We start from the raw sequence: 26,142 nt of genomic DNA, 5'->3' as shown, positions 1-26,142 counted from the left end.
TCAGTGCATAAAAATCAGCTTGCAATGTATCACCTCTTAATACATTTTCCTTTAGCTTGGTCTCCACATTTGGTCTAACATAATTTTTCCACTTTTCCAATGCCACTTTGCTGTTGTGTAGCTTCTTCGCTAATTTCTCCCTATGCTCATACATAAAAATAGTGATATTATATTTCCTTTCCTTGACAACCCAAGAATTAAAGGACTCAGTAATGTTAGTCGTTATGTTATCTCACCTCCTATGGGAAAACTTGGTAAGTGCCCATCTATCTACGTCACTGTGTGTTTCAAGCCATTGTAATAAATTCGGACAAAAATTCATCATATTTGACATTGCAACATTAAACTCACAAGGGGGTAATGCATAAGCTATTGCATCTAGGAGCTTGAATGCTGCATCTTTTGTCACTCCATTCTTTCTCTTACCTCTTGTGACTTTTAAAAACTCTGACCTAAAGTTTTCTTTCACATAACAGTAACAGAAAGCATGCCTATCATAACCATATATTGCTTGTACAGCCCTAATGATTGAATTATGTCTGTCAGACACTAGTGCTATCTCTCGCGATTCTGTTATGTTCTTAATATTTTGAAGAAACTATAACCACTCCTCAACTGTCTCACTCACTACCTACTATGGCATATGTTATAGGAAACATCTCATTATCTGCATCATATGCATATGCTGATAGTAGAGTTTCCTTATATGGTCCATTCAAGAAAGACCCATTTATATATAGTATGGGTTGAGCACCTTCCATGAAACTTTTTATGCTACATCCATAGGCAACGAACAAACATTGAAATCTATTGCACGGCCCAGCTATCCATTTTGCAACTGTGGTTGGATCACTTTCAATTAACCTTTAACACATCCAAGGAATTAACATATATGATTCATCCGATTGACCATGTATTTCAGCTAAAGCTTTCTCCTTGCCTCTATATGCTTAATAATAACTAAGTTTCAAACCATACTCCTTATAGATGTCTCGTCTAATATTATTAAGAGACTTGCCTATGGAAACCCTCAGCTCATCAATTACTATGGATGACGTTAGTATTGATATGCTTTTATGGGCAATATCAAGATTGTCTTGTGCAAAATGAAGATGTTGATTCTAAAAGTTCTTATACTTAAGAAACTATTATTTTTTCCACCTAATTTGTATGCTCCAATATACCATGGACATCCCTCAACTGCACACTTCACAATAACTTGACCTCGTTTGTTCTTTAGAAATTTATATCTGAACTTATGCGCTAGGTTATGCTTGCATAATGCCTTCCTAAATGCCACAGCATGAGCAAAAGTTTGTCCTACTCCAACAAGTAAATCCTTCCACTTGCTAGCATTTATCTCTAGAATAAGGGTAGGAATGTATTGGATAGCTAAATTATCTTCTCCACTTTCTATTGGAATGCCTCCTCTAGAGTTGCATAAGCTGAAACCTTCCAAATGAATATTCCAATGCTGAGGAGATAGTGAACTTCCATTTAAAAATGATAAAAACTGGTCTATCCTGCATTTACAAAAGTTACCACATTATTAGTTCTTTGTATTAATAACTTATATTTTAAACAACTAACTATTCAATATAAACAAATAAATATTCATGTTTGCACATTATATAATCCAGTGTTCCTGACAATGCATTTTTTGACCCAAATGACATGAATGTCAGTACTTACTCTTCAGGATCATCTTCAAGTGCAGCCCGTCTAGCAACATACACATGAGCAGTTCTTCCATTATATTCAAACAATTGTTCAACTCTAACATCATCAAGGAGATCTATGAATGTGCTTGAATCAATCTCAATAGTGAACTTTACGTCATTTCTATTATCACCATGGAAAACTTCTAAAGATATAAATGATCTTAGCTCTGTATATTTCATTCCTTTTGTTATAGTTCTTGCAATTACATTTCTACCCTCATACTTCATACCACTATCAGTACTCCTCACAAATTCACCGCCACAGTGGATGAAACAAAAAAATTTTTCTCTAGAACTACTTTCCATCTCTTATATTAACTTGCAATGAAGAAATTAATCCACGTAAATGTTCACATACAAAAGCCCAACTTTTATTTTACACAACACAAAGTTCAACATAAACAACTCAAAATTCATTTTCACATAACAGATACTCCAACGTCTTTAATAGCAAATTTTCTTCAAATTGGGAGTCATATTGTATTCAATTCACGTATCAAAATTCAATATTAACATGTCAACCATAGATATTGTACATATATTCTCACCTAAAAGTCCATATTATTCAAGTTTATCATTAGGCTAAGCTTCAATGGAATGCTTAAGTTAGGCAAATATGACACAACATAATATCTACTATGTACAACACAAAGTTCATATATTCTCACATGAACCAACTTAATGGTTCAGCAACCTTTAGCTTATATCAGTAGCTTAGGCTTCCTCAACAAGTTGCACAAGTAGGTAAATAATGTATAACACAATATCCACTATACACAATATAAGGTTTATTATTCTCACCTGAAAGTCCATGTTATTCTAATTTATCATTAAGCTGGGCTTAATAAAAGGAATGCTCAAGGAAGGAAAACAAGGCACAACATGATATCCACTATGTACAACACGAAGTTCAATATTCTTACCTGAATGTCATGTGATTCCAATTTATCATTAGACTACGCTTAACATAATGCACATCTCAATGTTTAAAAAAAATAGCTCAAAGTTCATTTTTGCACAATAAATACTCCAACATTTTTGGTGAAAGATTTTCTTCATATTAGATCATATTTCATTCAGTTCACGTGTAAAACTCCAATATAAATAAGTCAACCATCATCATTGTGCAACAACTAACCCACTCTAAAACTTTCACGGCCAAAATGGTTCAGCAACCTTTACCTCATATTAGCAGTAGAATCGTAAATAAAATTCCAATTTCAATAATACCACATTTAACTTTGTACAACAAAAAGTCCATCTCATATGTACCCTACTATCTCATGTAAAACCCCCCTCAAATACTTTCATTAAATGAACCACTACATATTAAATGAGTGAAGATCATCTCTGTCGCCACTTCGCCAGTAACTCACATGCAGTAAGGGAAAACCTTAAATTAGAAATTAGAAACCTTCCCATTCTCCAGCTGAATACCCATCCCTACGTCTGTCATTCTTTCTCTGCATTGGATTTCATTTCTATCCATTAAGAGCAAAAAAGTATTCTCTGAAAAAAAATTGCACTTGAGGCCTTAAGGCCTACAGAGTAATTTTAGATTCATTTAAGTCCTAAGTGAAATAAACTCTACTTTAGGGCCCTTAATGCCATTCCCCCAAAATAAAACAAGCATTAGCATGATAGGCTGAACCAAAATAGAAGAAAATAAAGAGGTTTGCGATCGCACACATCTCTGTTCTTCTCCAAATTTTTTTCAATGCCAACGCTGTTCTCCTCTTTTATGCTAAAAGTGATGCGTCTCTTTTTATTCAATTTTTAGTGACTTCTACAGCTAATCATGTGCGTACAACACTAAAGGAAAACCCAATGTTTTCAAAATCGAATCAGATACTGAATTGAAAAGGTTAGCAATTCACAGTTCGTATGGTTCAATCGGATTGGTCCAATGGTCAAACCGGTGACGTAATAATTAAATTTAAAAAATTATATATGTATGTAATAATCTAAATATAAAAAATAAATATGAAATTGCTACTTAATTTAAAAAACTAAATATTTTAAGTTTATCATGACTTAATAAGTCATATGATACAACATAATATCAAATGATTAAAAAAATTAGTCACTTTCTAAAAAAAATTCATAAAAAATGAAAAAAAAAAAATTTAAACAGTCTGGTTTTTGAAACCGAATCCGGTTCCTAGCTTGATTTTGACTCCTAGTCTGACTGCTGGTTCGAAATAGCTCAACCTGGCTCAACTCCTAAATCATTTTTCTCATATGAACCAAACCAGAATCCAGACCAAATGATTGGACCAAGTCGACCATTCAGTTCGGTCCGGTTTTAAAAAACATTGAGAAAACCTAATAATATATTAAAAAGATAAAATTACCTTTAGGAACCCTAATTGAAAACTACTCTAAAAACTCAAAATAAATATAAACAAAGTTTTAAATATTTAATTCTTAACTTGATGTTCAAGTATGCCACACTCCTCTATTCAAAATAATCTTCATCATATCTTTTAACTTAGATTCTAAAAATCTGCACAAATAAAATAAAATAGCAATAGCGCAAAAATATCAAAAATATCATTTATATTTTAAAATTAAAATTTAGATAGTTAAAATCAAAAGTTGAAGATTGACTAATAAAATCAAATAATATTCAATTAAATTCAACTAGCCTCAAATAAATATTTAAAAATCTAAATTAAAAGGATAAAAATATATAAGATTGTCATTTGTTACAGAATGTTTAAGAAAAGCTGCAAAATGTTAATTGTCATTTTGCTATTGAATTTTAGTCAAAGACCTAAATAAAGAAGTCATTTTAAAATGGGGGCAATCTTGTAATTTATTAAAGACCTAAATACCAGACAAGTTCATAGGGACTGCATAATAATTATCACATTTTGTGGGTCTTTTTTGTCATTTGCATATTTAAAGAGTATTTTTGTCATTCTCTCAAAACTCCACTTTTTGTAAGCATATAGGGTAAGCTCTGTCATAATAGATAATGTCTCTCTTAAGGTACGTACTGAGAATAAATAGTAGACTTTTTCCAACTACATTATTACATACATGAGGGCTAAGATTTAAACTCGCAAAATTCTTTGAAACATTTGAGAATGAACTTATTTTGTGTCTAATGTGCACCCTATACTAAAATGAGATTTGATTAAAATACTACTAGAAAAATTGAAACTAGCAATTGACAAATCTATTAATAAATAGAAAAATCTATCATTAATTTTAAATTTCATGATAGATTGTCCATCATTGATTTTAATCAAAAATATGGTGTAAAACATCCATCACTAATTAGTAAACTTTTGTCACTAATTTATTTTATAATTAAATTTCTTTTGTGGGTTTAATCACTTTCATATCATCTCTCATGTCACTCTCAAGTACATATCACCAACCACTAGTCACATCATCACTACTTGGATCTCAATGCCATGTCCATAATTACTTTTGATTTTTCTAGTAATGAAAAGGCTAAATTTAATAAGAAAAGTTGAAAAATTTCTTTATTTTTCAAACAATATTTATCAATCACTTAACTACCTCTTTTTTGTTTTGGTGAGATAGTTAAAAATGATTTATATATAAAACTAGATACTTCAGCCCTTCAAGTTAAAGTGTCTACAACCTCCAATGACAAACTAGAAAATTAAATGCTAACCACCAAACCTAAAGCCCGCCAACATGTCAAAAGATAAGAAAGGTCTACAAATCCTACAACAATAAATCCATCATTACATACTATTATTTGCCCTAATTCCTAGCTCATTTTTATATACACGTTTTTTTTAGAGTAAAAATCTTGAGTTTAAAATAAACTAAATGAATTTCAATCATAATACCCTTGTTATCTAAAACTTATAACCTAATTAATTCCTTAGGTAAACATAACCTGATTTGCTCTAATAAAAAAAATCTCTTAAAAATTCATATTAAATACTCAAAAAAAAAATCTAACATGATCAACAAAACTTCAGCAAATTCATGTTCTCACAAGTATAATAGTGTTACCAAGAAAAACATTGAAGTTACCAAGAAAAACATTGAAGTTTCCAATCAACATTTCCTCTATAATTTGAAGTTCCGCCATTAGCAACCTTGGATTTTACTCTAAAAACTAAATACTTTAATTCCCACCAATTTAAGTTAATAAGACTAGAGAAAGCTTTGGCTTGCATCAAATTCGCTGGAAAATCTTCTACATCACAAGAAAATTCAGATTCTTCACTGCCACCAAACCAAAGTCCCATCAACAACAATTCCATTATGTTAGGTTTGGATACACATAGATTTGTATTTGAATTTGGATTTAAGCCAAATCCATTGTTTGGATAATTAAAAATGCATGGATTTGAATTTGACTTAAATTCAAATCCAAACTCTCCCTTAATCTCTTTGTAATTTGAAATCCTTTCTAAATTCCTATTATTTCAAATCCTAACTCAAGCTCTTTTGTAATTTGATCTAAATGTATGAAGGTTTGATCGACTTGCCAACGGTAATTGGACCGAACCCCTAAAGTTGATGAAAACAAGTTGCCACTGTTAATTGGGATGGGACAACAAACTTTCATTGGGATCGAACCTATAGCGACGATAGGGACTGAACGATCGACTTTCACCAAGATTAGACCGACGGTGATAACGGGGACCGAACGGTTGACTTACCCAGAGATCAAACCTACGGCAACTTGAAGGCTAACTTCCACTAGGATTGGACTAATAGGGATCGAACGGCTGACCTCCATTGAGACCAAACCGATGATGATGACAAGGACCAGACGACCAACTTTCACCAGGATCAGATCAAATACGACGAAGGGGATCAAACTATAGAATTCTATTGACACCACATAGATACCGACGATGAGTATATGATGACTGACTTCCACCAGGACTTGATCGATGATGACAACATGGACTAGATCGTGGACTTTCACCCAGACCGAACCAACAACTACGATGAGATTGAAAAGTCAACTTCCACCAGGACCAGATTGATGGTGATGACGGGGACTAGACCAACAAGGATGACAGGGACTGGATGACCGACTTTTATCAAGACCAGACTGACTGTGAGGATGCAGATCGGAGGGCCGTGTTCCATCAGGATCGGACTAACGGTGAGGATAGGGACTGGATGGCCAAGTTCCATCAATACCATACCAATGACGATGGGAAACGAACGAACGACTTCCACCAAGATCAAACAACTGACTTATGAAGGGACCTAATTGATAGTGATGATGGGGACCCAATAGCCAACTTCCACTAGCACTGGATCGATGACGATGATGGTAACCTAATAGCTGACTTCCACTGAGACCAAACCTATGACGGTGACAATGACCAAAAGTCTAACTTCCATAGGGCGAGGACCAAACAGTCACCTTCCGTCGCCATCCCTTCAGTCTAATCGCTATCACCATTAGTCCAGTATGGTGCATATGGAAGCTAGCAATCCTGTCCCTGTCGTAGTGTCGATCCAATCTTAATGGAAGTTGACTGTATTGTCCTTGTCATTGGCATCAGCTTGATCCTAGTGGAAGTCTGCTATTTGATCCCTATCATTGGTGTCAGCTTAATCCCTATAAAAGTCGGCCATTCGATCCCCGTCCCTGTCATCGTTGGTCTAGTCTCTGTGGAAGTTGGCCATCCAGTGCTCGTTGTAGTTGTTAGTCCGATCCCAGTGAAAGTTGGACATCTTGTCCCCATCGTCGTCATCAATTGGGTCTCTGTGGAACTTGGCTGTCCGGTGCCTGCCGCTACAGCTAATCAGGTCCCAATGGAAGTCCGTCGTCTAGTTCCCATCGTCACCGTCGATTCGGTCCCTGTGAAATTTGGTTGTCCTATCCCCATCATCATTGATCTGGTCTCTGTGAAAGTTGGTCATCCAGTGCCCATTATAATCGTCGGTCCAGTCTTAGTGAAAGTCAGTCGTCCTGTCCTGTCGTTGTCGTCGAGTCTTTATGGAGGTCAATCGTCCAGCGCCCATCACCGCTGAAGATTGGGTCCCAATAGAAGTCGGCCATTAGGTCCCCGTCATCGCCGCCAATTTGGTCCTGGTAGAAGTCAGCCGTTTGGTCCTCGTTGTCGCCATCGGTCTGATCTCGATGGAAGTTTGTTGTTCAATGCCTGTTGTCACCGTCGGTCTGGTCTCGGTCAAAGTCAGTCATTTTGTCCCCATCGCTACGATTATCTGACCCCGATGGAAGTCAGAGGTCTTATCCCGGTCATCATCAGTGTCACAGTCCCAATCAGCTTTGTTTGTCTAATCTCATTGGATGTTGGCCATTCGAATCATCAAGTTTGACTAATCTTTCGAGTTTCTTTTAAATTTAAATATAGAATTTGAAATTTTACTTTAGATCCAAATATAGAATTTAAATATTATAATTTGAAATTTTTTATATCATCCAAATAAAGAATTTATAATCTATGAATTTCAAATGTGAGATTTTAAATATGAGATTTTAAATCCAAATTTTCAACTTAAATCTACTCATACAAACACAACCTTAGTTTAATGTTTGGTACTTCAAATCCCCTTGATTCTTGATGAAAATGGTCTAGAACCTTGATGAAAGTCACTATTTCTGGAATGCTCTTGCAAAACCCTAACGTAATGTTTGGATTGATGAATTTAGACTTGAATTTTAGATTAAACATTTGAAATTCATGTATTTAAAATTCTTTATTCTAGTATTAAAAAATTTTCAAATAAAGAATACTAATAAATTAATATTCAAAACGAAAATTAAAAATTAAAAATAATGAATTTATTTATATTTTTTAGCTGACAAGAGATGAAAAAAGATACAGAAGTCATAGATGCGTCAACGTTGAAAACGTGAAGAGAATAACATGTTTAAAATGATATAAAATTTTAAATGATTGGGATGTAAAGGGATTTTGAAATTACAAAAAGAATTATAACTTAAAATCGACTTGGCTTTGAATCCAATACAAATTCAAAAATTTTTGTGTATACAAATGAAGGATTTGGTCCAAATTCAAATCCCCATTAATATAAACACACCATGAAATTTTGTTTGTTTTCCTCTCATAGCTGTTGTCTATAATCATTTTCGGTGGCGAATGTGCTCGTTGATTCCGCAAATGGTGCCAGATACACCTGTGTGTTTGACTAGTCAACTCTGGTGTCCACGGCTAGATGTAAATTGAATAGCTGATGTCTGACACTGGACATTGACAGAGAGAATATGAGTTCCTCATGTCTACGTCTGCGACCGGATGTCTCACATTGTCCCCTTGTTTCCGGCAGACATAGACAGAAACTTGGCTATAATAATTTTTTAAAATGTTGTTTGAAAAGTTTGCTTTGGCTCCCATGTCAAAACGTCTTTAGACCAGTAGATCCTCCTAGTCCTTATATTCTCCCAGTGAACGCTTTTGTTCTCTCTTTTCTCTTCTTATATGATAATTTAACAATCTACTGGATATCCACTGTCCTTTCACAATTTTGCCAAAGACAGAGGATGTATGCAATATTTGTCCTTGATCACATTACTTGACTTGTCAATATGTTATCTATTTTCTACAGCGAGAATTTGTGCTTGCAGTATATGAATCTGTGGAAAATATCGAAGAAGTGTTGTAATGTGTCTCAGGTGTTTAAATCCTAACAGAAGATAAAACTATAGTTTCGTATGGTATTTTCCTTCCAGAAGTATCCCATCAACAACTGATTTAATTCTTTCCTTTCCTGTTGTTTGTTTTCAGCTATTGTCAATAGGAATAGGAGATTAAACTATAGTTCTTAATGACGCCTTTTAGCAAAATTCAGCGGAAAGAAATAATTGCCCAACCCCACACACTTTAGCTACTTGGCACATTTCTTATGGTGTCACACCATTTCTTATGCTGTAACACCACCAGCAGATAAAAGAAGAGTACTTTTTATTAGAACTTTGCCAGATTTGGAGGATCTCACCTGATATGATTACATATGATGATTGGAATGAACACAGAAATCACATCATGGATTCACAAACTAGCATTCGAAAGAGGAACCACGACAATGAATATTCATGAACTATAGCGAATTAACATATTAAACATTTAGTACTATTAATGTAGAACATTTATATATATAAAAAAAATTTAGAGCTTCCCTGTTGAAGATTTGAAGGTATACTGGGGAAGAGTGTATTTAAGATCTTTCAAATGGAATAGAGACATAAAAGCACCCCAGTCTATCAGTATCCCCTCAAAATTTGAGACAGTTACTTTATTGATGAAACATAACTCATCATTGTTTGTTGTTTGCTCTGCTGCAGAAGGCATTGATGGATCTAATGATCTTTTGGATATTTCATATGCATCAGCAGAACATTGCCTATCTACACATAATCAGTATGAAAATTGTCCCAAGCATCTTAGTACTATTATTTTAGCCTTGCCTTCTCTTAATCAGTCTTCTATCTCCCTTGCATGTTTGTGAGAGTTACACTGTTGAGGGAGCATGATTTGTTGCTTTGTTGAGAAGATTCTGAACTTGATGCACCCTGCCTTTTATTGAATGCAGGATGACATGGAGGAGGAAGATTAACAATGTCACTGTTAAGCATTGACATTACCGTGGCCATAGAAGGTCTGTCTCTTGCAAGTTCTTGGACACATAGAAGTCCAATGTGCATACATCTTCTAACTTCATTGATAAAATCTGCTGCTGATATTTCAGGGTCTATAAAAGTTATGATGTCCTCTTCATTCCATGACTTCCATGCCTGAAAACAAAATCAGAAGTAAGAAAAATAATACACATCCATGTAGCTTTGCTAAAATTATACCAAAGTTAAATTTAAGAGACTTACAAATCCTAAGAGGCTCAATGAGTGTTCATAGACATAAAAACTTGTGACTTTTGTGCCACTAATGATCTCTAGCAGCAAAACTCCAAAGCTAAACACATCTGATTTCTCTGAAAATAGTCCTTCCATAGCATATTCAGGTGACATGTAGCCACTGCATTTAATCCTTAAAAGTAAGATCAAATCATGTGAATATGCCATGGTTATAACAATATTATGTATAGAGAGATAGAAAACATGCTCACTATGTTCCAACAACCCTTCTTGTATTGCCTTCATCTTCATTGTTTTGGAAGATTCTTGCCATGCCAAAGTCGGATATCTTTGGATTAAGCTCTCCATCCAACAAAATATTACTAGGCTTTAGATCTCTATGAATAATTTTTAATCTAGAATCTCTGTGGAGATAAAGAACACCACGAGAGATTCCTTCAATTATGTTAAGTCGTTTTTTCCAATCTAAAGCCTTCTTTTTTATAGGATCTACAAAAGTACAAGAGAAATGGTGCTTTACGTATTGATTGACAAAATGTGAACATGTGTTTGAATTAAGAAAAGTACAAGGCTTTATCTTTCTTAAACAAAAAAACTATATAAGATCCTTTTTTATAATTTCAGTTTCAAACTTCAAAGGACTTAGAAAAGCTGGTAGAATATATGATATTCATATAGGAAAAGATAAGGATTTATAATAAATTTGGTGGTTGAACAAGAAAAATTTTAAGACGGCGAAGTCCGCATATAAGATAGAGGTAAGCAATTAACTAACCAAACACAAAAGCATCCAAACTCTTGTTTGGCATGTACTCATAGATCAACATCTTTTCCTCTCCTTCAATGCAACAACCTAGAAGTCTTACTAGATTACGATGTTGAAGCTTTGAAATAACAACCACTTCATTCATAAATTCTTCTAGCCCTTGTCCAGATGCTCTTGAGAGCCTCTTCACTGCAATTTCCTGTCCATCTCGCAACTCTCCCTACAAGAATATGTTAAGAAAGAGATAATGCTTCATAAATATTATTTGAAACTTTACATTGTTAAGTTACCTTATATACTGTACCAAAGCCACCTCTTCCAAGCTTATTAGCAAAACTGAAGTTGTTTGTTGCAGTAGCAATGATTCCAAAATCGAATAGTGGCAGCTCCTCTAATTTAGCTATTTTCAGGTCTTCTATTAGGTTTGCCCTGTGGTTTTTTAAATGTGATTCTTCTATTTCCAGCGTTAATGCTCCATTATTTCCCTTCCTTCTAGCTGAATGCAAGCATAATAAGAATAAAAAGACAAAAGAGTGAAAAAAATAAGACAGACATGAGAAACAGAACATATATATTCTTCAAATAACTTAAATAATGAAATGGCAAACACACCAAAATGTCTAGCAGCCCACCACCATACAATATATGCAGCAACAATGATAATTACTCCTACTGCCACTGTAACTATGATGACTACTTTCAACACTTTCTTTTCTCTTTCTGCATTCATTGCAATAAATAGTTTAGAATATATATATTGGGGAAGCTGAGAAATAAACATAGTAAAAAAATATCAAAATATTAAATGTTTTGTCGAAATGCTAAATCTACCAAGTTCAGAATAGGCTTCTCGGATATAAAGGTCCACTCCTCCCCTTGAAAATCTTACAACGTCAATTAAGTTTCCATTCCAAGACATGCAGCCAATTGCAGCATCATATGCATATGCCGTACAATTGCAATTATTTAGGCATTGAATTCTGCACATTTCCTCAGAACCATATGACTTCTCTGCAAAATCTGGCACTTTCGTCATTGGCAGTTTCAAAAACCCATCATCTTTATCAGTATCTCTCCCATTTTTCACCTTCCCACACCGCAACGATGCCCTTCTCATACATCCACTTGTCCAGTTTCGTCTATTCCATTCCTCGGCATTCCTCGGCTCAAATCCTCTCAAACAGCTGCAGATTGGGGAATTTCTGGGATCACAGCTTCCAAATGTCCCGCATAAACCATACATATCACAGATTGAATCTTGAACAGTTCGCATCCCAACTTTGTGTTTGTTCATCCAGGTGGTTAAGACTAGTTTTCCTTCTGAACTCAAAACTATGGTTCCAAAGAAAGACCCATTTGGCAAAGAATATGTTATGTGAACAGACCCATTTTCTTCCCTTCCTACGTCAAATCCATTTAGATATGAGGAAGTATACATCTTGGATAACCCAATGAACACTTGACCATTCCAAGGACCTGACCTCCAATATGGCTGTGTTTGATTCCAGATGAACACTTCAGGCGTACTGGGGCGTTCAAGGCCGCTGGAGAAGGTTCCAATGGAAGGATCCGAAGGGCTCTTCCATGAAGTAACCTTCAGTTTCTCACCTGTTTTTTGGTTAGTGCTAATTACCAAATTTGGAAGGAATGAATTACCTGGATGTTGGAAACTCTCCCATAATGTTCTGCCTGTGTCATCTAGCAGGACTAAGTTTCCTGTATTGAGAAGTTGAGCAGTGGAATTGGAGGCCTTGTTTGATATATTTGAAGTCCAAGCAACCTCTTTATCTCCATTCAATACAACAAGATTATTGTCCCCAGAAATTGTGAGAATTCCAGATGAATCTTTCAATGGTTGGTTTCTGTTAGCCACCCAGATGACATTCGAGTCAGAAACATACCAGATTCCTACATAGCGATTCGTCGCATTTTCAGGGCTAAAGAATCCCAGTTCAAATTCACTGTTGTTTGAGCGTACAATTTCAGAATCTCTAATGAACTGAGTTGTTGTAATAGTGTCAGAGGCAGTGCAAAAATCTGCACAAAAGCCAGAAATCACAAGAAAAACAGGTAATAAGTTTCTAAGTGAACTAATCCCCATGATTTCAAGGAACACTCCCTAGTACAAAACCAAAGGGACTACTAAGAGAATCTGGCATGTAAAAGATCGACTTGCTCTTGTTTTCTTCTGAAAGATGAAAAAAAAGATGAAAAAATCCAGAGTGCTAATGTCTGGTTGAATACTAAAACAGAGTAAATAGGACTTTTACCAGGGATTTGGACTAGAGAGTAATCTAATTAATTGTTTTATGGCTATAATGAAGGCGCACCACTGATTCTCTTATCGTGGAGCAATACTTTGAAGACTTTATTTCATGTCACTATCTTAGTCTACATTTTTTTAATCTTTTTGTCCAAGATCCTCCCTAATTTCTATCTCCCTTCATTTGAACACACACACCCATGCGTATCTAGATATATATGTATATAGTTTCTTTTTAATTTTTTAATAATTTTTTCTAGAAGTCATGGTCATGCATGGTATGGGGACGAGAAAGTTGTGATCAGCCGTGTCATTTGGATTTCATGTGATTAGAAAGCCAACGTTTGGCTTCAACCATGTCCATTCATTGACCCGCCAATCTGGACGGTGAGATACTATGACTACATTGAAAATGCACTTTCGATCATTGGTGCCACTTTGTTTTATGTACATACGTTAGTTGACATTTTCTTCATTCTTGTTTGCCCAAATTTTGGTGTTACACACACACACACACACACACACACATATGAATGTATGTGTTTCCATGCTCCTATGCTATACATTGATAGTAGATTGAGAGTAACTATAGTTTTGGGTCCAAGAATAATTCAGACCCAAAAAAAACAAAAAAGTGCAGATTGACGTTCCTGAAATATTATAACCTACGGGCGGATCTAGGCTTCGGGTTGAGCGGAGGCCAATTTTTTTTAAATATACTTTTTTTATTAAAAAATATAAAAAAATTTTATCAAATCATGTCTTTTAATAAATTAATTATTTATCTTTAAATTGATATCATTTTTTTATATTTATCCTTATTCAATATAAATATGAGGAAGTCACCCTCAAATCTTACAAAAGTTATGTCTAACATGTTTTATCAGAACTAAAAAAAATATTAAAATTTATTAATTTTATTTAAAAATTTAATAAGTTTCTAATTTCTTCCCTATTAAATATGCTTGCTTTTTTTTGATAACATTAAATATGCATATTTTAATAGCATATTTCTGACACTAATATTTACTCCTTTCATTTAAAAATGTAAGGCATGTTTAAACTAACTTCACCCCTCATAAAATAGTTAATTTTCTTTAAACTAATATTGCCTTTTCATATTCATCCTTATTAATAATATGTTTTACTTTAAAATTAATATAAAATAATTTATTTATTATGCACATTTTTTAAAAAAATATATACTTGAAACGATAAAAACAACCTTGTAATATTCCTCTTTTTAAAAAATATAAGTAGAATAAACAGGACAAAAAACTATTCTTTCTATCTTCTTGTGTCTTTTCTAGAGGGGAGGGGTTAGCGGTTAACCATTTTCATAGGACTAAATATTTGGAGACTCATATCATATGTAAGAAGAGGTAGTCATGCAATAGTGGTTCCGCCGCTGCTAACGGCTCGTTGCAGAAACAAATTACTGTCCAGGATGCCAAAGACAGAACAAATGAAAGCTTCAACGTCCCTTTTTGTCTTCTTAAATTAATGTTTCTTGGGGCATCATGAATATATGATGATAATATACATTCACTATCTTTTCATATTTTTGCTTGATACAGAGAATATAAAATATTCATCCTTGATTGTTTAATTCAATCCTAATCCAGGTATCAACAATGAATATTTTACCATCTTAATACTCACCCAGGTGATATATAAAACTTGCAAGGTTCTTTATGGTTATTTACCTTTTTACATAACCTAAAAACAATAATAGATTGTCCAATCTTACGCATTACCTGTTAGGTGCACTTCATATGCTGTACAACAAGCAGAATCACTTTGCCATATTTGGGAATTAATAGTAGGTATAATTATGAATACAAACAGTGATTCGAACAAATATAGAAATCAGGACAATCCAGACTAGTTCATTGGATAGGAGAATACCCTAACTGCAAGACTTTCCAATATAGATCTCATAACGATGCACCTTTATTCAAGAAGCAATATGCATTGCGGTTGCAATCCTCATCAATTCACTCAATGACACTTCACTTGAATTCCTTGTCATCACAATGCTTTGTGGATAGCCCTCTTCGTGGTTTTGAATGTGAGACACCTTGATATATGACTCATAACACATCCATAGTCTTTATAACCATTATTGTTGTCATCATTCACGATCTCCCTTGAATGTTTGTGAAAGTGATGCTATTAACGGAGTATGACCTATTACTTTTATGAGACAACTTCACACTTGGCACAAACTTCCTCTGTATGAATGCAGGCTGACATGACGGAGGAAGATTAGCAATGTGATTATTGAGCATTGAATTTACAGTGGCCATAGAAGGCCTGGCTATTGCATGATCTTGAACACATAAAAATCCAATGTGTATGCATCTCACAATGTCCCTGATGTAAACTGGATCACATATTTCCACATCTATGAGAGACTTGATACCATCTTCGTTCCATAATTTCCATGCCTGAAAGAAAATACATTAAGTGTTTATAGAAGCCTAGACTGTCAATAAATTTGTAGACTTATGTTAATAATAAAAATTAATCCATAATTAATTCGGAGAGGCTTACAAGTTCCAAGAGGTTCAATGAATGTTCATGATCACAAAGGCTTATATTTTTCCTACCACTGATGATCTCAAATAGTAAAACTCCGAAGCTAAACACGTCTGATTTTTTTGAAAATAGTCCTTCCATTGCGTATTCAGTTGGCATGTAACCACTGCATTCAATCATTATTCATTAATGGTAAAGTTCAAATCGTATGAATCTATTAGTGATATTTCAAAATTATATGGAGTGCAAACTTACTATGTTCCAACAACTCTTTGAGTATTGCTTTCATCTTCATTGCTTTCAAAGATTCTTGCTAGACCAAAGTCTGATATCTCAGGATTAAGCTGATCATCTAGTAAGATGTTACTTGGCTTTAAGTCTCGATGTATAATTTTTAGTCTAGAATCTCTATGAAGATAAAGTAAGCCACAGGCAATTCCTTTAATTATGTTCAAGCGGTTTTTCCAATCTAAAACCTTCTTTCTGATAGGATCTACATAAACAACAATAAAGAGCTGGTTACTTTTCGTTTTACAATAAGATAAATTTCAAATTTAATCCGCCAAGTTACAAGATTTTGATGTACTCATATAAAAAACTAAACCATGTTTTGTTTGAAAGCGTAGCAAGAACAATCCTATGAAACTCTAACTTCAAAAAATAAGAATGAAACTAGTACTGTAATGATAGGTATAACTATAATGTAATTGCAAGGATTCTATGAACATAGATGATTAGCAGACATAATAAGATGGACTAACCATATATGAAAGCATCCAAACTCTTATTAGGCATGTGCTCATATATCAACATTTTCTCCTCTCCTTCGATACAGAAGCCTAAAAGTTTTACAAGATTACGATGTTGAAGGTTCGAAATCACAACCACTTCATTGATGAACTCTTCCAGTCCTTGTTTAGATGTTCTTGAAAGTCTTTTCACTGCTATTTCTTGTCCATCTTGCAATTCTCCCTAATGGAATATATATACACATGTATATATTAAATTAAACTAAAAAAATATAATAGGATCAAGTGATCATACAGATTATCTGGAAGTAAAATTTCACAAGATATTGGTACCTTGTATACTAAACCAAAACCACCCTGCCCAAGCTTATTAGCGATGCTGAAGTCGTTTGTTGCAGTTGCAATGATTCTTGGATCAAACAGTGGTAGCTTCTCAAGTTTAGCTATTTTCAGGTCTCCAAGTAGTAGGTTTTCTTCCTTGTTCAGCAATAATTTTGCTTTGCTTTGCTTTTTTCTTGCTGAATGCATGCATCATATGACCAAAAATTCCAGAAATAAATCAATACATAAAATGAAGTCAGTAAAATGGATTATATTTTCTTTTCCTTTTACTTTTGAAAACTAAGATAATCGATTAGATCCTATTATTCAAAAACCATGGCAAAGAAAGACATTTGTATTTGTAACCTATCTATCTATTTAGTAACCAACCATTGAAGAGAACATGATTATTCTTGAAATCACAGCAGAGATTTGGGAAAGTATACCAGTGTGTTTAGCAGTCCATGCCTTTAAGATATATGCACAGATGGCAATGATGATCACTCCTACTATCACTGTTACCGAGATAACTACTTTGAAGTCTTTCTTATTCCTACCTATATTAATAGCAATGTAATAAACTCATTTAGAAACATTTATATATAATCAAATAATTAATTGACTCAAAATGTACCTACCGAGTTCTGAATGGGCTTGGCGGATGTAGAGATTAGTTCCTCCACTGGACAATCTTACTACACCTGTTAAATTTCCAGTCCAGTAAATGCAGGAAAGAGAAGCAACATATGCAAATGCTATACAACTGCAATTATTTATGCACTGAGTTCTGCATGTGTCCTTAGGAAAAAATGATGGAGTTGAATATGACGGAGTGTTTGTCATTTGCAGCTCAAGAAACCAGTCATCTTTGCCTTTACCAGTCCCACATTGCAGTGATGCCCTTCTCACACATCCACTAGTCCAGTTTTGGCTATTCCATTCTTCTATATTCTTAGGCTCAAACCCTTTCAGGCAAGTGCATATTGGGGCATTATTGGAGTCACAGATCCCATATGTCCCACAATAGTTATATGTATCACAATTAGATTCTTGAACCCTTCGCTGCTTCCCAACTTTGTTTATTCTGGTCGTGAAAGCCAGTTTTCTTGTAGGAGGGCTTTTTCTTGATGAACCTTTTTCTGGTTGGTACTGATCATTGCCAAAGTTGGAAATTCCGTGTCTCTTGGATGTTGAAAACTCTCCCATAAAGTCTTGCCAGTGTGGTCTAAAAGCACAAGGTTACCAGAATCAAGAAGTTGAGCAGTGGGACTTGATTGTTTGCTTGATACATTTGATGTCCAAAAAACCTCTTTCTTTCCATTCAATACTACAAGATTGTTGTCCTCAGATATAGTAAGGATCCCAGAAGAATCCTGTAATGGTTGGTTTCTATTAGCCACCCATATGACTTCGGAGTTGGAGATATTCCAAATTCCTACATAGCGATGATCTGTGGTATTTTGGGGGCTGAAGAATCCAAGTTTGAATGCGCTGTTGTTTGAACTTACAGTTTCTGAATCTCTGATGAAAACAGATGATGTAATGGATTCTAAAGCAGTGATGAAACCTATACAAAAGCCTGAAAGTATGAGAAAAATAGACAGTAATTCCATCACTTGAAGAACTAATAGGCGTTTTTAATTTCCTCAACTGCCACAAACTTGGATGAACCAGATGAATGTATACTATTTACATGGTGAAATTTTGCATATGTTGAACTTTGGTTTTCTTGTATCCGAGAAAATCTTTACTTGTTGTGTTGTAATCTGCATTTAAAGCCACAAGTGATGTTACCTCATTGACCCGCCAGGCAATCTTGAAGATTGATCTCCACGTACTATGAGCCATGCATCATAATAGTATTTTTTGACCATATTATGCAAAATATTTTTAAACAAAACAATGCTTTAGATTAGTTTGGGATTTGAAATATATTACTTTGAGAATGATCATACCAATTTGATTCAGAAACAAATCAAAATAATAGCATGTATAGCATTTAGATATTATAGTTATACCAAGTGTTCAAAATCCATGATAAAATCATCATGCACGTTTTGGAAAATGCATTTCAGGTGTTCACATATATGCACGCACAAAATCATCATCAATAAAATTAGTAGCTATTTTTACTGAAATTTTATTCTATATATTTTTTTTTAATTGCTGCAGTTGACGCATTACTTTTGTTTTCAGAAAGGACCTCCATTTCGTGCATTCACGTATATGCATGCACACAATCATCATCATGGATTCTCTTTGTTTTTTTAATTGTCTGGAACCAAATTTGTAGAGTGGCTTGGGTGGAATAGATTTGTTAGTGATATTGATAGCAGAAACAGTTTGGCAAGCATGATTGGGATAATAACACAGTACTGATATCAAAGAAAAGAAAGATCCAAATTTATATGCAAAAGAAAGGGCCCCAGAAAATTAAAAACACTAAATTTCTTGTGAAAAACACAACACAGGGATCATTGCAAAGACAACGATAGAAAAAAAAAAAAAACATGCATAATTGAGGACTAGTGGGCTCTAATATCACTTTGTTTCCAAAACTAATAAAAGGAAAATGGAATTTTTGGTCCTTAGACTTTTTCAGTTACCAATTTGATTATTCATTATCAATCTTTTCCCTATAATTTTATAACCATGTATGGTTTGGGCGAAAGACCTAAAATATCGAAGCGAATGAAAAGAAAAAAAGTTGTAGATAAATAAATACATTCAATTTTGGGGAAAAAAGATGCTTTAGTTTAGAACTTCTATGTAGTTATGAGAGCACATAACGTTGTTTTGCTCCATGTATGTGATCTTAATATTTCTCCCTACACCATTTTCAAACAATAAGAATTATTTTTATATGCTTCTTGGAGGAAGACACATTTGTTAAAAATATAACCTAGGTGTTTCAAGATGGGCTCAATAAAAACAGAAATCTCTTATAAAACAAAAGGGTGAACGCTTGTTTGATTCTGATTTCCAGTATGAATATGAACCGTGAAAGTGCGGTCTATGAATCCTTTAGTCTTTTGGAAAAACTAAATTAATAATTCAAAAAAAAATCAGCAACCAAAAATTTCATTTCAAAAAATATAGTAGAAGAGATCTTACTTTTATGGCACTGTCTAAGGAATCCTTTGCTGTTCTTCAGAGGATCTGCAAAGAGATGCCAATCATCTGTCCACAACATATAGTACTGAAACGAGAGAATAATTCTTATGCTCAGAGGAGGGTGAATGTGTTTGTAAGTCTGAGAGAATTATAATATTTGATTCTTTGAAATTTTCTTATGAAAAACATACAATACAGAGTCATTGCAAAGACTGCAAGGAATAAAAGAAAAAAAGAAATGTGCCTTAATTATACGGACTAGCTAGCGGGCCATGATATCACTTTCTTTCGAAAATTAATAAAGGGATGGACTGACGAGGTAGATTTCAAGACCGCGTCCGGTTTCGGTGCTGAGCACCGCGGTACTCATCATAAAAAAGCATCTGGGCCATTCAGATTTTGGATGATCCAAATTTTTAATTTTATAAAAATATTTTAGTTTTTTTAATTTTAATTTTATAAAAATAAAATTAATAATTGTTTGATAAATATATTCATCATCAATTTAGACAGTATTAATTCAATTTGAGACTCTACGTGATTCAATTTAAAATTATAATTTTTATAAACTGATTATCTAGATGTATTTTGGACAAGATAGATTTAATATTAAATTTTTTTAATAAGTTTTTATTTTAATAAATAAAAAATAAAATAAAAACTTTAAATCTAAGCCTTGCAGATAAAAATTTAATGTTGAATCTGGACTGTTCAAAATACATCTAGATGGTTAATTTATGAAAATTACAATATTAAATTGAACCATCTAAATTTAATCAATACTATACAGATTGATGATGAATATATCAAAATTGATGATAAATATATTTATCAAAAAAATTTATAAATTTTATTTTTTATAAAATTAAAATTAAAATTGAAAAAACATGGACCATCCTCTGGATGGCTCAGATGCTTTTTTATGATGAGTATCGCGGTGACCATTGAAATAAACAAAAAAATAAATAAAGAAAAAAATACATTCCCAAATTCTTAAATTGAATTTTAAATTCTATTAGTCTACCAAAGACTTTTACTTTGACCCATGAAAGTTAAAAATTAAAATTATACCAACGACTTTCATACCTTGTGGGCCATAATATCACTTTCTTTCAAAAATTAATAAAAGGAAAGACTGATGAGGTAGATTTCAAGACCACTGAAATAAACAAATAAATAAATTCCCGAATTCTTAAATTGAATTTAAAATTCTATTAGTCTGCCAAAGACTTTTACTTTGACCCATGAAAGTTAAAAATTAAAATTATACCAACGACTTTTATACCTTTGGCTGATGAAAGAAATGCAAGCTGGACCAACGACTTTTAACTTACAAATCGTAACGACTTTTACTTTTTGGTTAGAGAAGACCAAAAGTAAAAGTCGCTGATTTACTCCTTACGGGGACTCTATCATATTCCAAGAAAATTTGATTAGAGACCTCTGTACGTAATGTTCATAAGGAAAAATACTATACTCCTTCGTCACAATTTATAAGATACATTAAATAAAATCACACGCATACTTGTAATAGCTCAATCAAAGAAACTCAGCCCAAACTTATCTCTTCAGCTGCATCCCCACCATGAAGCTCTGTTATGAGCAAGAGCTAATTCTGATAAATATTTCATTTTTCCTTCTTTCGGTTCTTCATTCTTCTTGTCTCTCCCTTGATAGTATATCCCCAAGCCAATCACTCAGAGATGGTGACATTTTGCTCTCCGACAGTGGAATTTTCGCCTTCGGTTTCTTCACCCCCGGAAATAATTCTTCAACGAAGCGGTACGTTGGCATATGGTATCATAAATTCTCCAACCAAGCCGTTGTGTGGGTGGCTAATAGACAAAATCCTATTAATGATACTTCTGGAGTTTTGTCTATTGATACTCATGGAAACATTGTTCTCCTTCACAATGATATATATTCGAACCAAACTCCTATTTGGTCTTCCAACATTTCAAACACATCTTCTAGTGACTCCTTTGCTAAGCTTCAAGACTCAGGAAACTTGGTTTTGATAACAAGAAATGGTGGAATAACGAAAGTTCTGTGGCAGAGTTTTGATTATCCCAGTGACACTTTGCTTCCGTTCATGAAAATCGGAGTGGATCGGAGAACCGGTTTCAATAGGTTCCTCACGTCATGGAAATCCCCAGATGACCCAGGGTTGGGGAACGTGAGCCATAGGATCGACCCAACAGGCTATCCTCAGTCATTCATATATAGAAACGGTGCTCCATTTTGGCGGGGCGGGTCTTGGACGGGTCAAGGATTGAGTGGTGTACCTGAAATGATACCAAACTTCAATTTCCAAGTAAGATTTATTGAAAATGCTGGCGAAGTTGTCATGATGACGCAACTCATGGAACCTTCCATGTTCTTAAGAATGGTGCTTGACAACATGGGCCATGAGACATGGACTATTTGGCAACCTAATGGGTAAAAAAGGTTGCAGATATGGTACGGTCCGAAGGAGGACTGTGACTACTATGGACGATGCCGGTCAAATAGTAAGTGTGACCCGCATAACGAGGACAAGTTTGAGTGTGTGTGCTTGCCCGGATTCTAACCCGTGAACCCGCAAGAGTGGAACATGAGAAACGGGTCGAGTGGGTGTGTGAGGAAGAAGAACATGTCCATGTGTCAAAGTGGGGATGGGTTTGTGAAGGTGGCAAGTGTGAAGGTTCCAGATACGTCAAAAGCACGTGTGAATAAGAGTGAGACTATGAGCTTAAAAGGGTGTGAAGAGATGTGCTTAAGGGATTGTTCTTGTGTAGCATATACGAGTGCAGATGTGGTCTCACAAAGTGGGTGCTTGACGTGGCATGCTGATATGGAAGATATTAGGACTTACCAAGGCCAAGGACAAGATTTATACGTGCATGTGGATGCATCTGAATTAGGTACGTTCTTGTTCACTTCTTTTTCTAATATTGAATGAATAAGCAACTGTTTCACACGATAGTTTAATAAGCTATTCACAAATATCACTCTACTATTGTTTGCTCTACGCATTAAAATTGATTAAATAATAAATTATAACCTCCTTTTAATATTATAGAAATTGAACTAGTGGTCTCCAAATCAATGGCCATGTCATGTACATGATACTAATATTGATCGAAGATCCAAAAAAAAGTTTTAAAATAAGGACAGTATACAGTGCTGGAATTGGTTGTTCTTGATCAATCTTGTTCAAACTCAAGCTAGAGGGATGATTACAATCAAATCTATAAACTTAAATGCGACCTCATATCAATTCAGAGGAATAGAAGAAATTGAATGTGCGAAGGCGTACCTAAATTTATAATCAAATGCATTACAAGATTTCTTTATGGTTCTTTGGAAAGGATCAAAAAGCCAGTTTCTTATTATGCCCCGCCTGTGAATCACAACCTCTATTTATAGACTAAAATTGGTGATATTTATAGTTTGGCCCCTCAACAAATTATAAATATCAATTTGGTCTCTACACTTTAATTCCATAACAATTACACATCCTAAAATTTTTTCAAATATGACAGACTGCTTTATTTTGGTTTAATTATAATAATGACCACATATTTTTAATATTTACATGTGTGGCTCCATATGTTGAATTTTTTTCTTTTCCCTCCAACATACACTATGCTTATATCAGATTTTCCATAATTATAGTATCCTACCATTCAACATTCCATACAAGAGAAATAAACCCTAACGAAAAAGGTGTATGCATGATATAGGTGCTTTTCCCCGTAGAAATAAACCCTGATTTTTCTTTGGTATGAACTTATCTGCAGGAAAATATGAAAGTAAGCCTTATGGTTCTCTTGGAAAGAAGGGGATGGTGACACTCGTAGTCGTTTCTACGTGCCTGATACTCTTGGTTATTGTTTTTGCGTATTGGTTTGTATGGAACAAGAAACGAGGTAAGCTGATTTTCAATAAGATTTTCAGCATATCTGTACTCTATCTCTGAACTGAACATATAAGCTAAGTAGAGGTATGTTTTTCTTCTCTTTTCATTCTAAAGTGTTCAATTAATTGCCTGTATGTAATCCTGTTTTCTGCCTAGTTTGATAGCGAAGTTGTATTACAACTCATCTCTTATCATTTTCTTTTTACTACAGTACAAAGTAGGCATATCGAACATGTTTTTGCTGGACATCAGAACAATAATTCAGATTTACCATTATTTGATCTAAGTGACATAATAGCAGCAACAGACAATTTCTCAGAGACTAACAAGCTTGGACAAGACGGTTTTGGTTCTGTTTATAAGGTAGTCATATATTCTTTGTACGTAATTAGACTTAAATGTCGTATATTTATTTCTAAGATCAAGGCATATGTTAACAATTAATTTATAGCAAGACAAACAAGTTAAGGCAAAAGACATAATATATAAGGACATGATTATATATTGCTGGTTTTGGTTTCTTAAAACAAAGATAATATATGCATACGTTCATAAAATAACTACAGATTTTGGACTCTAGGGTCTACTCAATGATGAAAAGACAATAGCAGTGAAGAGGCTGTCAAAGTATTCTGGACAAGGCATTGAAGAATTCAAAAATGAGGTTTCTATAATTGCAAAGCTCCAACATAGAAATCTTGTCAAGATTTTAGGTTATTGCATACATGGAGAAGAGAAGATGTTGATCTATGAATATTTGCCAAACAAAACCTTGGACTCTTTTCCTTTTGGTATGTCTTCTTTTTCATTTTCTATATAATTTATAGTTTTAACTTTCATGTTTGATAAAATAGAAAAAATTGGTAAAACATTCTTACTTCTAATAGATTAAAATTTTTATTTATTAGATCAAGCAAAAAAGGTACTCTTAGATTGGACGAAAAGATTTGATATCATTTGTGGAGTTGTCAGAGGAATGTTATACCTTCATCAAGATTCAAGATTAAGAATAATTCATCGAGACTTAAAAACCAGCAATATCTTGTTAGATTCTACATTGAATCCAAAAATTGCAGATTTTGGTATGGCTAAAACGTTTGGTGGAGATCAAATTGAAGGAAACACAAACCGCATCGTGGGAACCTAGTAAGCACTCTCCAATGCAACACTATATAGTTTCCTAGCATTACATTGCTTATATCCCTCATTTCCCCAAAGTTCACTAAAATACCAATTAAAATTAAACAATAAAGACTTTATATTTGGAATGAATATTTGATATCATCAAAATTTATATCTAAGAAGTGTAAATTGTTATACCAATTAATTTTCAATCCGTTATTCATGGTTAAATAACATTAAACATGATCTTGTTAAAGTTCGTCTTTTTGGTTCTTTTAAACTCAAACATATTTATGTGACATATAATATTGTGACTAGAGGAGAAAACATACTTGTTTGCCACACTAAATTGTTCACTATGTAGGAACAAATTAAAAGTTACACTAAAGCCTAGTTCTTTCAACACAACAAATACACACACACAGAAAATGAGAGAAAAAGAGAAAACGAGAGTGGTGTTTCTAGCACCTTGAAACCAGTATACATTCTCTGCCTTAACCCATGCATGCCCCCTCTTCCCTGAATGAGCATGCATGGATAGTTATAAAAATAATTCCCTCCCATTTTGAAAGAAAAAGGGAGAACTGCACATAAGGGTCAAAAATCATTTTTTACATCTTGACAATGCCTCATTATATATTTGGGCTTGGGTTTGGGTTTAATCCATAGAGTAGACAATCCAACAAATATTCAGAAACAACAATAAAAAAAGTCAAGTACACACACCTGGCAGTTTAAGTATTTTACATTGAGATGACCATTTGATAAATGTCAACAATCTTTTACAGTGATATATGTCACTTGAATATGTAATGGAAGGGCTGTT

At 33.9% G+C, this 26,142-nt stretch overlaps 3 protein-coding genes across 5 annotated transcripts; 1 reads left to right on the top strand and 2 right to left on the bottom strand.

Annotated features, from left to right (window-relative positions):
- Nucleotides 1-9,792: 9,792 nt before the first annotated feature.
- On the bottom strand, nucleotides 9,793-13,558 carry LOC129300628 (G-type lectin S-receptor-like serine/threonine-protein kinase At1g11330). 2 transcript variants are annotated; one of them, XM_054939199.1, is made up of 7 exons: nucleotides 12,137-13,553; nucleotides 11,918-12,025; nucleotides 11,596-11,801; nucleotides 11,315-11,525; nucleotides 10,791-11,028; nucleotides 10,549-10,699; nucleotides 9,793-10,461 (listed from the first exon to the last, which is right to left on the bottom strand). In XM_054939199.1, exons 1-7 carry the CDS (start codon nucleotides 13,404-13,406, stop codon nucleotides 10,153-10,155), a joined length of 2,493 nt encoding a protein of 830 aa, XP_054795174.1. In that variant the 5' UTR covers nucleotides 13,407-13,553; the 3' UTR covers nucleotides 9,793-10,152. The 2 variants fall into 2 exon arrangements, with proteins under 2 accessions (XP_054795174.1, XP_054795175.1); XM_054939200.1 differs by lacking the exon at nucleotides 9,793-10,461 and having other exon boundaries at nucleotides 10,584-10,711; nucleotides 12,137-13,558.
- Nucleotides 13,559-15,312: 1,754 nt separating this feature from the next.
- On the bottom strand, nucleotides 15,313-20,398 carry LOC129300631 (G-type lectin S-receptor-like serine/threonine-protein kinase At1g11300). Of its 2 annotated transcripts, none has more exons than XM_054939203.1 (8): nucleotides 20,294-20,398; nucleotides 17,818-18,746; nucleotides 17,626-17,736; nucleotides 17,192-17,376; nucleotides 16,871-17,081; nucleotides 16,365-16,602; nucleotides 16,125-16,275; nucleotides 15,313-16,018 (listed from the first exon to the last, which is right to left on the bottom strand). In XM_054939203.1, exons 2-8 carry the CDS (start codon nucleotides 18,383-18,385, stop codon nucleotides 15,707-15,709), a joined length of 1,776 nt encoding a protein of 591 aa, XP_054795178.1. In that variant the 5' UTR covers nucleotides 18,386-18,746; nucleotides 20,294-20,398; the 3' UTR covers nucleotides 15,313-15,706. The 2 variants fall into 2 exon arrangements, with proteins under 2 accessions (XP_054795178.1, XP_054795177.1); XM_054939202.1 differs by having other exon boundaries at nucleotides 17,818-18,945; nucleotides 20,294-20,370.
- A 1,403-nt stretch (nucleotides 20,399-21,801) lies between these two features.
- Nucleotides 21,802-25,488, top strand: LOC129300629 (G-type lectin S-receptor-like serine/threonine-protein kinase At1g11410). Its single transcript, XM_054939201.1, has 6 exons — nucleotides 21,802-22,733; nucleotides 22,863-23,196; nucleotides 24,076-24,204; nucleotides 24,406-24,557; nucleotides 24,775-24,985; nucleotides 25,103-25,488. The coding sequence occupies exons 1-6, from the start codon at nucleotides 21,879-21,881 to the stop codon at nucleotides 25,339-25,341; spliced, it is 1,920 nt and encodes a 639-aa protein (XP_054795176.1). The 5' UTR covers nucleotides 21,802-21,878; the 3' UTR covers nucleotides 25,342-25,488.
- Nucleotides 25,489-26,142: the final 654 nt, after the last annotated feature.

This window comes from Prosopis cineraria, unplaced genomic scaffold (assembly GCF_029017545.1).
Source record: "Prosopis cineraria cultivar Desert tree isolate PC_DT_omini unplaced genomic scaffold, ASM2901754v1 PC1685, whole genome shotgun sequence".
Classification (NCBI taxonomy): Eukaryota; Viridiplantae; Streptophyta; class Magnoliopsida; order Fabales; family Fabaceae; genus Prosopis; species Prosopis cineraria.
Note: the sequence above shows the minus strand (reverse complement) of the source record. Positions and strands in the feature narration are given on the sequence as shown.

What these genes read in the sequence shown, in the direction of transcription:
- LOC129300629 (XM_054939201.1), top strand. Translation starts at nt 21,879, where the DNA reads ATGAAGCTCTGTTATGAGCAAGAGCTAATTCTGATAAATATTTCATTT. An exon ending in TGTGGATGCATCTGAATTAG is followed by an intron (nt 23,197 to 24,075) that starts GTACGTTCTTGT and finishes ACTTATCTGCAG; the next exon opens with GAAAATATGAAAGTAAGCCT. An exon ending in GTTTTGGTTCTGTTTATAAG is followed by an intron (nt 24,558 to 24,774) that starts GTAGTCATATAT and finishes TTTGGACTCTAG; the next exon opens with GGTCTACTCAATGATGAAAA.
- LOC129300631 (XM_054939203.1), bottom strand. Translation starts at nt 18,385, where the DNA reads ATGGGAGAGTTTTCAACATCCAAGAGACACGGAATTTCCAACTTTGGC. An exon ending in ATGGACTGCTAAACACACTG is followed by an intron (nt 17,377 to 17,625) that starts GTATACTTTCCC and finishes GCATGCATTCAG; the next exon opens with CAAGAAAAAAGCAAAGCAAA. An exon ending in CATTGAACCTCTTGGAACTT is followed by an intron (nt 16,019 to 16,124) that starts GTAAGCCTCTCC and finishes ATTTTCTTTCAG; the next exon opens with GCATGGAAATTATGGAACGA.
- LOC129300628 (XM_054939199.1), bottom strand. Translation starts at nt 13,406, where the DNA reads ATGGGGATTAGTTCACTTAGAAACTTATTACCTGTTTTTCTTGTGATT. An exon ending in AGAAGCCTATTCTGAACTTG is followed by an intron (nt 12,026 to 12,136) that starts GTAGATTTAGCA and finishes CAATGAATGCAG; the next exon opens with AAAGAGAAAAGAAAGTGTTG. An exon ending in CATTGAGCCTCTTAGGATTT is followed by an intron (nt 10,462 to 10,548) that starts GTAAGTCTCTTA and finishes TTTTGTTTTCAG; the next exon opens with GCATGGAAGTCATGGAATGA.